The sequence below is a fragment of the Garra rufa genome, chromosome 8, assembly GCF_049309525.1.
Source record: "Garra rufa chromosome 8, GarRuf1.0, whole genome shotgun sequence".
NCBI lineage: Eukaryota > Metazoa > Chordata > Actinopteri > Cypriniformes > Cyprinidae > Garra > Garra rufa.
In genome coordinates, this window is record NC_133368.1 from 6010153 (window position 1) to 6020834 (window position 10682).

The window sequence follows — 10682 nt, forward strand, 5'->3', positions numbered from 1 at the left end:
TTTTTTTTTTATTTAAGAATTTATTATCTTGTGTTCTATGACAGTTAAGAGGTTTGTTTTAATATGCAGCAAAGCTGAAGTGGGTCATGATCATGATCCAGATCCTCATTTTCAGTCAGAATTCTATTATTTTAGTACATTAAATAATTGTGATTCTTGGAGTACTTTATACATGTTTATTTAAAACTTTTCTGTACTTAAATGATTAATGTTCTGAAGTTAAATTCTTCTGAAGTAAAAATGATCACCCAAACAAAACAGTAGTGAGTATTTGGGTTACATCTGATGATCCTTTGTTTTGTTTCCAGCTCTGCGTGTTTCTCAGCCTTATCGTGTGGTTGGGAAAGAGGGAGAAGTCCCTCTCCGCTGCAACTTCAGTTCAAACTTAACGCCAGAGGAAATGCAGGTATCTCTATACAAAGGTTTGCATGGCCATGAGAAGATCTGTAGCGCTTTTGTCAACCTCTCCGAGCCCTACTTTACAACAGATGGCACAGTTAATTGCAGAGGGAATATTAGCTTTGGAAGAGTGGACATGATCATCACTGGACTGGGAGGGAACGACACAGACATCTATCGCTGTGAAATTGAGATTCGCTTCCCACCTCCATATCTCAAAACGATTGGGAACGGCACTGTTGTTTACATACAAGGTGAGCGACAGTTTTGTTTTCAGTCCCTTGCATGTGGTTTCCTCAGAGTTTCACCCATTTTGTACACGGTTGTTAATGTATAGATTTATAACTAAACAGTTTTTCTATTAGGCCTACTATGAACAATTATTGAAATAACAAACACTCAATGGTTTTTAGAAGATAGCCATAAGGTATTAAATACTGTATGTTATCATATATTTTATCCTAGTATGTTGACAGCATGTTTTTTTAAATAAAAAGCACATTTGAAATAGCGTTCACGACAGCCGTTGTACATCGTTCAAGCTCTAGAGGGAGTCAGAGAGTATATTATAAAGGAGTGAACAGGGAAATGCGGTCACCTGAAGTGGGTGGAAATGGGGCCTCCCCGGCGGATTCAACTTTACAGCACTTCGTGCTCTACATTTTGATATTACCAGTGGAAACTTTGACTTTACGCGAGAATGATGTTTTTCTTTGAAAATGTAGATTTCTTTATGACGCAACTAAAGTAAGATCTTTAAAAGCTAAAAGGACTGAAAAAACATCAAAGATGAGAATGGCAGCAGTTGAAGACCAACAGTTTCCTGTTGTCAAAAAATGATCTTTGTTAAAAATTAAAATAACATAAATGATTCACAAAGGCCTACAAACCCTTTTCAGTGCAAGAAATGCTGGGTGGGTGTAGGGTGCCATCCAGAGGGCAACTTTAGTAATAACTAATCTTCTATCTTCCTTCATAGAAACCCCAAACTGCCCCACTGCATCCACACAAAGCCAGAGCCAGAGCCAGAGCCAGACACCAGAGCAGGAAGCTTTCAGAATTGATGTTGGCCCACTTCCTCTGCTATATGCCATCCTAATCATCACTTTCTGCAGTCTTGTTCTACAGGTGAGAAACGTGTCTTTATCTTATGATTTTCTTTAACAGCATGACATGTTAAGTTGAATAGCTTTACTCAAGTTTAGACTTGAGATGTGAACAAGTGTCACTCAGATGTCACATCTATTACACAGATTGTCGCTTGCAAATGGAGGCCCTCTGGATCCACGGCACCCATGCTTTCACAAAAAGAGAGCTATATGAAATTCTAAGGGGGGTAATATCTCCGTTTGCATGTACTTGCATGTAATTTTCTCCTGCATGTATTTACATGTAATTTTAACCTGCATGTAATGACATGTACTAACTGTATTTTTTTTCAATTACATGTACTCACATGAATTTTCACTTGCATGTATTCACATGTATTTACATTACATTTTGACCACTGTCTTTGTTATTTGACTTTTTTCTATTTTTTATATTGAAATAAACATATTTACGTTTAACCTGCTGTGTTGAAAATCCTTTACCTAATATCATGTTCATGGTCAAAAATGACCCGACTTCTAAAAATTGCCTGTAAATCTCTTAACCCATCTGTGCCTCTTTGGTGACTTTTGTTGCATTAGCTATGTGAGCACACAAAAAAAATCACTGACATGATTTGGATATGTTAAAGGGTAAAAAAATATATATATAGTCACACTTGGCTCCATCGCGGTCAGAAATGACCGACATAAGAAATGAATAGGAAGTACGAAAAACTGCAATGATTCAGAGAATCTATTGGTGGTACAAGACACAAATCAGCCACTGTGCTGAAAAAAGTGTTCAGCAAACAAGCAATTTTAATGTGAAATGCTGCATTTATTGAAAAATAAATGAATAATTAATTAAATACAAAAAAATATTAATTCTAGTGGGAAAAAATGTTCATTAAAATTTTATAAATATCGCATAGTATTGTAAAAACTCCTCAAAATTTTAAAGAATAATCACAAAATATTATTGAACAAAAATGTATTTTATTGATTTTCCTGGAGAAAAAAAGAACATACTTTTTAAAGGAGTAGTTCACTTTCAGAACAAAAATTTACAGATAATGTACTCACCCCCTTGTCATCCAAGATGTTCATGTCTTTCTTTCTTCAGTCGTAAGGAAATTATGTGTTTTGAGGAAAACATTTCAGGATTTCTCTCCATATAATGGAAAGACTTCTATGGTGCCCCCGAGTTTGAACTTCTAAAATGCAGCTTCAAAGAGCTCTAAACGATCACAGCTGAGGAAAGAATGGTCTTATCTAGCAAAACGATCGGTTATTTTCTGAAAAAAAAAAAAAAAATTATATACTTTTTAACCTCAAATGCTTGTCTTGTCTAGCTCTATGTGTACTCTGTGTAGAGATTAGGAAGTATATAAATTGTAAATGTTTTTAGAAAATAACCAATTGTTTCGCTAGATAAGACCCGTCTTCCTAGGCTGGGATCATTTAGAGCCCTTTGAAGCTGCATTTAAACTGCATTTTGGAAGTTCAAACTCAGGGGCAATAGAAGTCCACTATATGGAGAGAAAATCCTGAAATGTTTTCCTCAAAAAACACCATTTCTTTACGACTGAAGAAAGAAAGACATGAACAACTTGGATGACAAAGGGAGTGAGTACATTATCTGTACATTTTTGTTCTGAAAGTGAACTACTCCTTTAAGGTTTCGGTCACTTTAGACCACAAAGGAGCCAAGTGTGACTCCTAAACGAAGAGGCCCAGAGGGTTAATTATGCTATATTAACACTAAATATTGGATTCAGTCTTTTTGGTAACTTGTTTGTATTCAATTAGCACAGGTCTTGAAGGATTTCTTTTTGGGACTGATTGATCGTAGACCTGATCTAAGCTTATGCACCTCAGTTTTTGAGTAAACAATGCCAGAGTTATCAACAAGTGCTTTTTTCAGTCAAAAATGGAGGGATCAATGAGGCGTAAAAGACTAAATCCAGTATTTGGTTAAAATATATCATGATGAGAAATCTATAAGCGTTTTTTTTTTTTTGGACTACATGTAACAAGTTAGGAAAAAAACATTATCATCAAAAAGTATTTATTTAATTTTTTTGTTATACCCTGTGTAAGCAAAGTCAGTAAGTTTTAAGTTTTTAGGCAAAAGAATATCCTCTCTGGGTCAAATTGTCCAGAACACAACTTGACAGATAAAATGTTCGATCAACTGTTTCTTCAAGGTTAAAAAATGGGAATAAAGAATTATTCTAACAATTTTAAATGGATATAATTGAGGATATGACACTGTACACCTCATTATATAGAGCGACTATAAAAAGTTTACACACCCTTCGTGTTTTAATTCATATTTTCCACCTTTAATGTGATATTGAAACCAGCTTAACTTATGCAATAAACAAACTTTTAAGAAAAAAGATTTAAAGGTAAAAAAAAAACCTGGTTGCAGATTGCATTCTGTTATTACTAAAAAGTTATTGTAATTCAGTAGTCGCTTTATGAAGTGACATGACATGTAAAAGACTGGCTGCTGTATTAATAGAAAAAAATGCTTTTATAATTTTAGTTATGAACGTGCAAATAGGTTAGTTTTGTAAGTCTCGCATCACAAAAACATGCAGTGATCCTCCTCCCACACCAAATGATAGAGGCAAATGATGCAACAGCTCATAATGACTTTTCAATAGTAAAAACAAGTCCAATGTGTATCATCCATCAGTATCAATTTTTCTTATCACCAAATGACAAAGACAAAGTCATCACAAATGGTTTTCGATTTTGTGAACCTTAGCTATCCATCACAAAAACAGGACATGATACTGCTTGATAACCTGCTGTGCTTTCATATTTGTGATGCTTCAACAGGATGTGGAACCGAAAAGAGCTCGGTTTACAATATTTGTCTGAATCACAAACAACTGTTGCCACAACTAGGACAGGTTAATTGCAACTTGAGCAAGCTTCCTTTCATGTATATGCCTAATTGGTAGTAAATCTAATTATAAAACCTCTGTAATCATGTGTCTAATATAAAAACCACCTGCACAATTTTAGATAGCTGAACATACCTATGCGAACAAAAAGAGAATAAATGACTTTTTGTTTTTTTATTCTTATGAAACTAAACTGCATATGAAAGCAAGTGGATCAGAATCACTGTATTGCTCATTTAGTAGGATATGGGTTTTTCCTAACATGGTTATAGATCAAACATTTTCCTTTCAACAACTTCATATTACAAGAAAGCTGCCCACTCACTTCCTCGGCAACAGACGTGTGTCTCAGCTAGGACACCTTAAGAAAAGTGGTGAAAACTCAAATAACATCGCACATCATGATTCACTTCAGAATAACAAATTGTTTAACAAGTGTGTTAAATGTTGCCGTCTTCTCTTATCGCGTAATCAGCTTCTCACATCACGCTGAGCAACAAATATGATGTCTGGGTGATATTAATCACTTAACCCACATACTTCCTGTGTTTTCTCACTCCAGCAAAAACAAACCGAAGAGCTTCGGCCAGCATCACACTGTCAAACTGACGAGGATACGGTAACATGCCTGACAGGTTCACTCTGCTCACTCTCAGCTTTTCTTTCTTGCTTCACAATGGTAAGAGGATAACCTTTTTAAAGCTGTTGTCCGTTACTGTTCTGTGTACATTCATGACAGACATGCTGATTAAAACGACATGGACAAATTTAGATTTAGATGGTTTGGCACAGTCTAGTTTAACTGCTTATTGTTGTGGGTAGAATGTGGTCACTAAAAACAGCTCAGTTATACTGGTAACCAGCAATAAGTTCGTTTAAACATGGTTTTAACGTGTTTGAATCATTCGTAAAACATTATCATATTGTATAAATATAGGCTTATATAAATGTCCTGATCGCCAAAACCAGATTTAACAAATACTCTGGTTTCGGGAGACAGTTGTCATATGCCTGTATAAATTTTGAGTTCTAATAAATGTTATGAATATTCACCATATTCTAAATATTCATTTATACCTGCGTGTTTAAATTAACACAATTCTGGGTGATATTGGATACTGACATTCAACAGATTGTCATATACAATTGCAATGACTTATAAGTTACTGTTCAAAACTACTAAATGCATTATAACAACAATGTTTCATTGAATTAAGCTGATTATATTTAAGGAATATGTATATAGTAGTCAACATTTGAAGTGGATCAAAACCTTTCATCAAAGTTGTCCTAAAACCAAAACAAAACCCGCTCTTGTCTTAGGACAACTTTGATGAACTTTTTTTGATCCACTTCAAATGTTGACTGCTGTATATTTAGGAATATTCCAATACCCGTGGAGCATGTATATGGTATTTTCAGAATACTGATTGTGTGCGAACTGTAAAATTGTGTGCATATAAACATGGTCAACGTGAAAGTGAACAGAAATATTTGATCTACAAATGAACTAAACTAATTATCTTCTTCGTTACTTCAGTTTGTAGTTGGAAGGTGAGTGAACCGCTCGACCCAACAGTCAATGACGACGGCTCAGTCAGTGTCACATGCATGTTTACTGGAGAAGAAGGTTTTCAAATGGAGGCCAAGTTGAAAATGAATAATGACGATATTTGTGAGGTTTATGCCCAAAGCCAAAAACAAGACAAGTGCAAATGGCGTAATGAGGACAAAAAAATTATTTTCACCTTAATGGAACCTGAGGGCTTACTCAAAAATATATTTTCCTGTGAGATGTCCAAAATAAAACCACTTCCAGTCGAAACTATAGAAGGACCGAAAACTAAGCTTTTTCGAGGTAAGTTCACCCCATTTGAACAAAACAGTACATCAGTTGATCAATTTTGTATATTGGTATATTGTAAGGTAAAATCAATAACCTTTATATCATTTTTTAAGGTTGCAATACCACTTTGGCTCCAACGAAGAACATTTGTGTGTTCCCTACTCAAACACCTAACCAGGATCACACACCTGTAGAAAGGCCTGTACTTGAAAACAAGTATATCCTACTAATCTGTGGTCTGATCATAACAGTGGTAATGCTGACTCTCTACAGTATTATTCTTACGGCAATCTACTTCAGATTGAGGGTAAAACTTATTTATTGACTTTTGATTTTTTGTTTGTTGTTTACCACTAAATATCTTGTATCTGATTAATATATGTGACCCTGGACCACAAAACCAGTCTTAAGTCGCTGGGGTATATTTGTAGCAATAGCCAAAAATACATTGTATGGGTCAAAATTATTGATTTTTCTTTTATGTCAAAAATCATTAGGAAATTAAGTAAAGACCATGTTACATTAAGATTTTTTGTAAAATTCCTACTGTAAACCTATCAAAATGTAATTTTTGATTAGTAATATGCATTGTTAAGAACTTAATTTGGACAACTTTAAAGGTGATTTTCTCAGTATTTTGATTTTTTTGCACCCTCAGATTCCAGATTTTCAAATAGATGTATCTCAGCCAAATATTGTCCTATCCTAACAAACCATACATCAATAGAAAGCTTATTTAGTGAGCTTTCATATGATGTATATATCTCAGTTTTGTAAAATTTAACCTTATGACTGGTTTTGTGGTCCAGGGTCACATATAGTCCTTCATATTAGAACGCTACAAAGCAACAATCAATTAGCACCTATGAGCAAACATATATATTTGACGATTAATATTTTAAGAGTGCATGGAGCTTACTTATAAGGTGGATAGTCTGTGGTTAATTAGGTTTAGATAAAACTGTCAATTTAAATTAGTATCTTTGAAAGCATTTTTAAATGAATAGTTCACCCAAAAAGATTTAGCATTACATCACTTGCGCACCAATGGATCCTCTGCAGCGAATGGGTACCATCAGAGTGAGAGTCCAAACTGCTGATAAAAACATCACAATAATCTTTAGTATTGCTTTCCCCAGTGAAAGGCTTGTCTTGTCTGAATCAGGAAAGAAGTATCCACAGATCACGCACTGCTTACAAGCAAAGTTATTATGGTTTATGGATTATTGTGGCCACTACCGACAGTTTAAGTTAAAACACTTGATGATGAATTTGTTTCCTGTAAAGACACAGTTTCACAAGATGTTACTTGTTGGGCTGGATTTGTGTGGATTACTTGTGGATTATTGTGATGTTTTAATCAGCTGTTTGGACTCTCATTCTGACGGCACCCACTCACTGTAGAGGATCCATTGGTGAGCAAGAGATGTAATCTTGGATGGCCTGGCGATCAGTACATTTTAAGCAAATTTTCATTTTTGGGTGAAAATAATAGTTCACTCAAAAATGAAAATTCTGTCATGAATTACTCACTCCACATGTTGTTCCAAAACCATAAGACCTTCGTTCATCTTTGTAACACAAATTTAGATATTTCTGATGAAGTCCGAGAGCTTTCTGACCCTGCATAGGCAGTAACGTAACTGAGACGCTTAAGGCCTAAAAAGGTAGTAAGGACATTAAAAATAGTTCAAATAGTCAATGTGACATCAGTGGCTCAACCTTAATGTTATGAAGCTACAAGAATACTTTTGTGCGTAAAGAAAACAAAAATAACTTTATTTAACAATTTTTTCTTAACAAGAGTACTGCAACGCATGCATATGGGGCTGCTTAATCAGGACCCTTTAATTATCCCTTTCATTCTTTAAATTCTAGAAAAAATGAATGGAATCGCAATACAATACAAACCATCAAATATTTGTCATTCTAAGCTTACATTTATATCCTTCTGCTGAGCTGTTATGCATTTATATATTGTTTTTTATCTTTCTCTCTAGGATAAACAGCCTGAGTCTTCTGACACTTTGACCTACGTGCCAATGCAGGTAAGGGCTTTCCTCTGTTCTGCCAACACTTTGTGTTTATAAATAATGCAATACATCTGTGGCTCTCTGATGCACCTGTACTTCAAACAAAACTACTTCTACTGTTTCAGAGGAATGTAAATCGGTGTAATCTAGACAACACCGAATATGTGGACATGCGTGAAGTTCAGAAACGGGGAGGATCCCACAGAGATATGAACCACAACTCTCATCTTGCTTTCTGAACCCATTTCTAAAGGCATCAGTGAGCTCATGCTTTAACTGAATTATACTTAAGCTACACTAAAGAATATCGCAAGACATAACTATTGCCTTTCTACCAGACTTTCCTGAATGTCTAAATCTGCATATGGCTGCTGTCCCAGCAAGCAATAGTCGTCATTTCACCATCTGGGTTAACTATAAACCCGATATGTGTAACCCACTTCCAGCCCAAATAACCTTGAATTTGGTTGCATGCCATTTTTTTGGCAAAATAACTAGTTAGATGTATGATATTCCATCCTGTAAGCAAACTCAGCAACGTTTACAAGGTTTTATGGTTTAATTTTTTTTTATTTTTTAATTGATGACTAGTCTAATATTGGGATATGTTTAGACGTCTATTAAATTTTCACTGACAGCCCAAATACAAACTTGTTTTAGCCTAGATGTCTGGGCTGTGTTTTCACGGCTAATAGACGTCTTTTAGACAAAAATTGTGTGCTGGGGTACTTCATTCAACTGTTCACATTACACAGTCTTGATGTTCTCTGTGTCAGATGGTTTGAGGTGGCTTGTACAACCAAATGCTAACCTAATGTAGCTATGCCAAGCTAAATGTATATCTCTAGCATAGGCAGTTTTTTAAATATTATTATTTGATCCTATGGACCAATAATCAATGATGATATCAGTTTTTTCATTGCTTTTTTCTACAACAATTCTATATTTTTTTCTAACCATACATATATAATAAAGAGACTATACTGAACGATGAATTCAATTTCCTGATTATTTGGTGAACGGGTGTGGGTTTTTGTTAATTTTATGGGTCAGGCTTCCGGTCTTATCTACATCCAGCTATTTTTAGCTGTGCAACAGCTTGTTTTGCTGCTTGATATTGCAAATTAGTGTGTCTTATTGTGTTATTTTAATGTATTATCTTAAAGGGATAGTTCACCCAAAAATGAAAATTTGATGTTTATCTGCTTACCCCCAGGGCATCCAAGATGTAGGTGACTTTGTTTCTTCAGCAGAACACAAGATTTTTAACTAAAACCGGTGCAGTCTGCCAGCCATATAAAGCCATATAAGACCTTTAAAAGTAAAAAAAAAAAAACAACATGCACAGACAAATCCAAATTACACCCTGCTGCTTGTGACTGATGTCCTAAGACACGAGAAACTGAACAGTATTTATAGAATTTTTTACCTTTGATACACAGCCACGTCCAACTGTCATGAGCACAAGCTTATCATCTGGCTTGTTACATGTGTACGCGCTCTGGCGTAGTATACGCAAACGCCGTAAGGGGAAATCAGTGAAAAGTCAACAGTCCCGGATCTTTTACCTTTAAATCGGTTTGAACAATCAGGATAAGCGTAAGTAATTACCATTTTGAATAGCCGCTATACCCACAATCTCTGTGCACTGTGTGAACAATGAGTGTCGTATTCGTATAAATGCGACAGATCACTTCCAGTGTTTGAGTATACTACGCCAGAGCGCGTGCACATGTAACGTGCCTGATGCTGACCTCGTGCTCAGACTTGGCTGTGTATCAAAGGTAAAAAATGATATAAATACTGTTCAGTTTCTCGCAAAAAAAGATTGTTTTGTGTCTTAGGACATCAATGTATTGTCACGAGCCACAGGGTGTAATTTGGATTTGTCTGTGCATGTTTTTTTTTTTACTTTTAAAGGTCTGGTGCCCATCCACTGCCATTATAAGGCTGGCAGACTGCACCGGTTTTAGTTAAAAATCTTCGTTTGTGTTCTGCTGAAGAAACAAAGTCACCTACATCTTGGATGCCCCGATAGATAAACATAAAATTTTCATTTTTGGGTGAACTATCCCTTTAATTATGAACACAGTGGTTTGTAATGCAAACAGTTTTACCATTTACTGCACGACACGTTGTTATTCTTCTCATTATTTCCCCATAGCGGATAATTAACCTGAAGTCTCACCCATAGACTTACATCTGTATTGAATAAAAAGGTGGATTTTATCTATTTAGAAAGGGAATTATTAACAACCAGTGACCACCAGTGTGATGAACACAGTACAAAACTGTAACATACTGTAAACCATAATAACTAACCAGCCTACAATTTTCAAACATTGATAGAGAAAGATATGCAGAAATATACAGAAATACCTTTTTCTGGAACTGA

General features: G+C 35.2%; 2 protein-coding genes across 2 annotated transcripts; both read left to right on the plus strand.

Moving 5' to 3' along the window:
* The first annotated feature begins 92 nt into the window (after positions 1-92).
* cd28 (CD28 molecule) lies at positions 93-1898 on the plus strand. The gene is made up of 4 exons (XM_073845945.1): positions 93-114; positions 309-653; positions 1379-1527; positions 1653-1898. Exons 1-4 carry the CDS (start codon positions 93-95, stop codon positions 1728-1730), a joined length of 594 nt encoding a protein of 197 aa, XP_073702046.1. The 3' UTR covers positions 1731-1898.
* A 2398-nt stretch (positions 1899-4296) lies between these two features.
* LOC141341184 (uncharacterized) lies at positions 4297-9256 on the plus strand. The gene is made up of 5 exons (XM_073846325.1): positions 4297-5087; positions 5949-6266; positions 6368-6561; positions 8255-8302; positions 8413-9256. The coding sequence occupies exons 1-5, from the start codon at positions 5033-5035 to the stop codon at positions 8524-8526; spliced, it is 729 nt and encodes a 242-aa protein (XP_073702426.1). The 5' UTR covers positions 4297-5032; the 3' UTR covers positions 8527-9256.
* The last annotated feature ends 1426 nt before the right edge of the window (positions 9257-10682 follow it).

Bases quoted from the DNA above. Each gene is read 5' to 3' on its own strand.
- cd28 (XM_073845945.1), top strand. From the start codon at position 93: ATGATCCAGATCCTCATTTTCA. The intron at 115-308 runs GTCAGAATTCTA...TTTTGTTTCCAG, and splicing joins GATCCAGATCCTCATTTTCA to CTCTGCGTGTTTCTCAGCCT. The intron at 1,528-1,652 runs GTGAGAAACGTG...TCTATTACACAG, and splicing joins TCTGCAGTCTTGTTCTACAG to ATTGTCGCTTGCAAATGGAG.
- LOC141341184 (XM_073846325.1), top strand. From the start codon at position 5,033: ATGCCTGACAGGTTCACTCTGCTCACTCTCAGCTTTTCTTTCTTGCTT. The intron at 5,088-5,948 runs GTAAGAGGATAA...TCGTTACTTCAG, and splicing joins TTCTTTCTTGCTTCACAATG to TTTGTAGTTGGAAGGTGAGT. The intron at 8,303-8,412 runs GTAAGGGCTTTC...CTACTGTTTCAG, and splicing joins TGACCTACGTGCCAATGCAG to AGGAATGTAAATCGGTGTAA.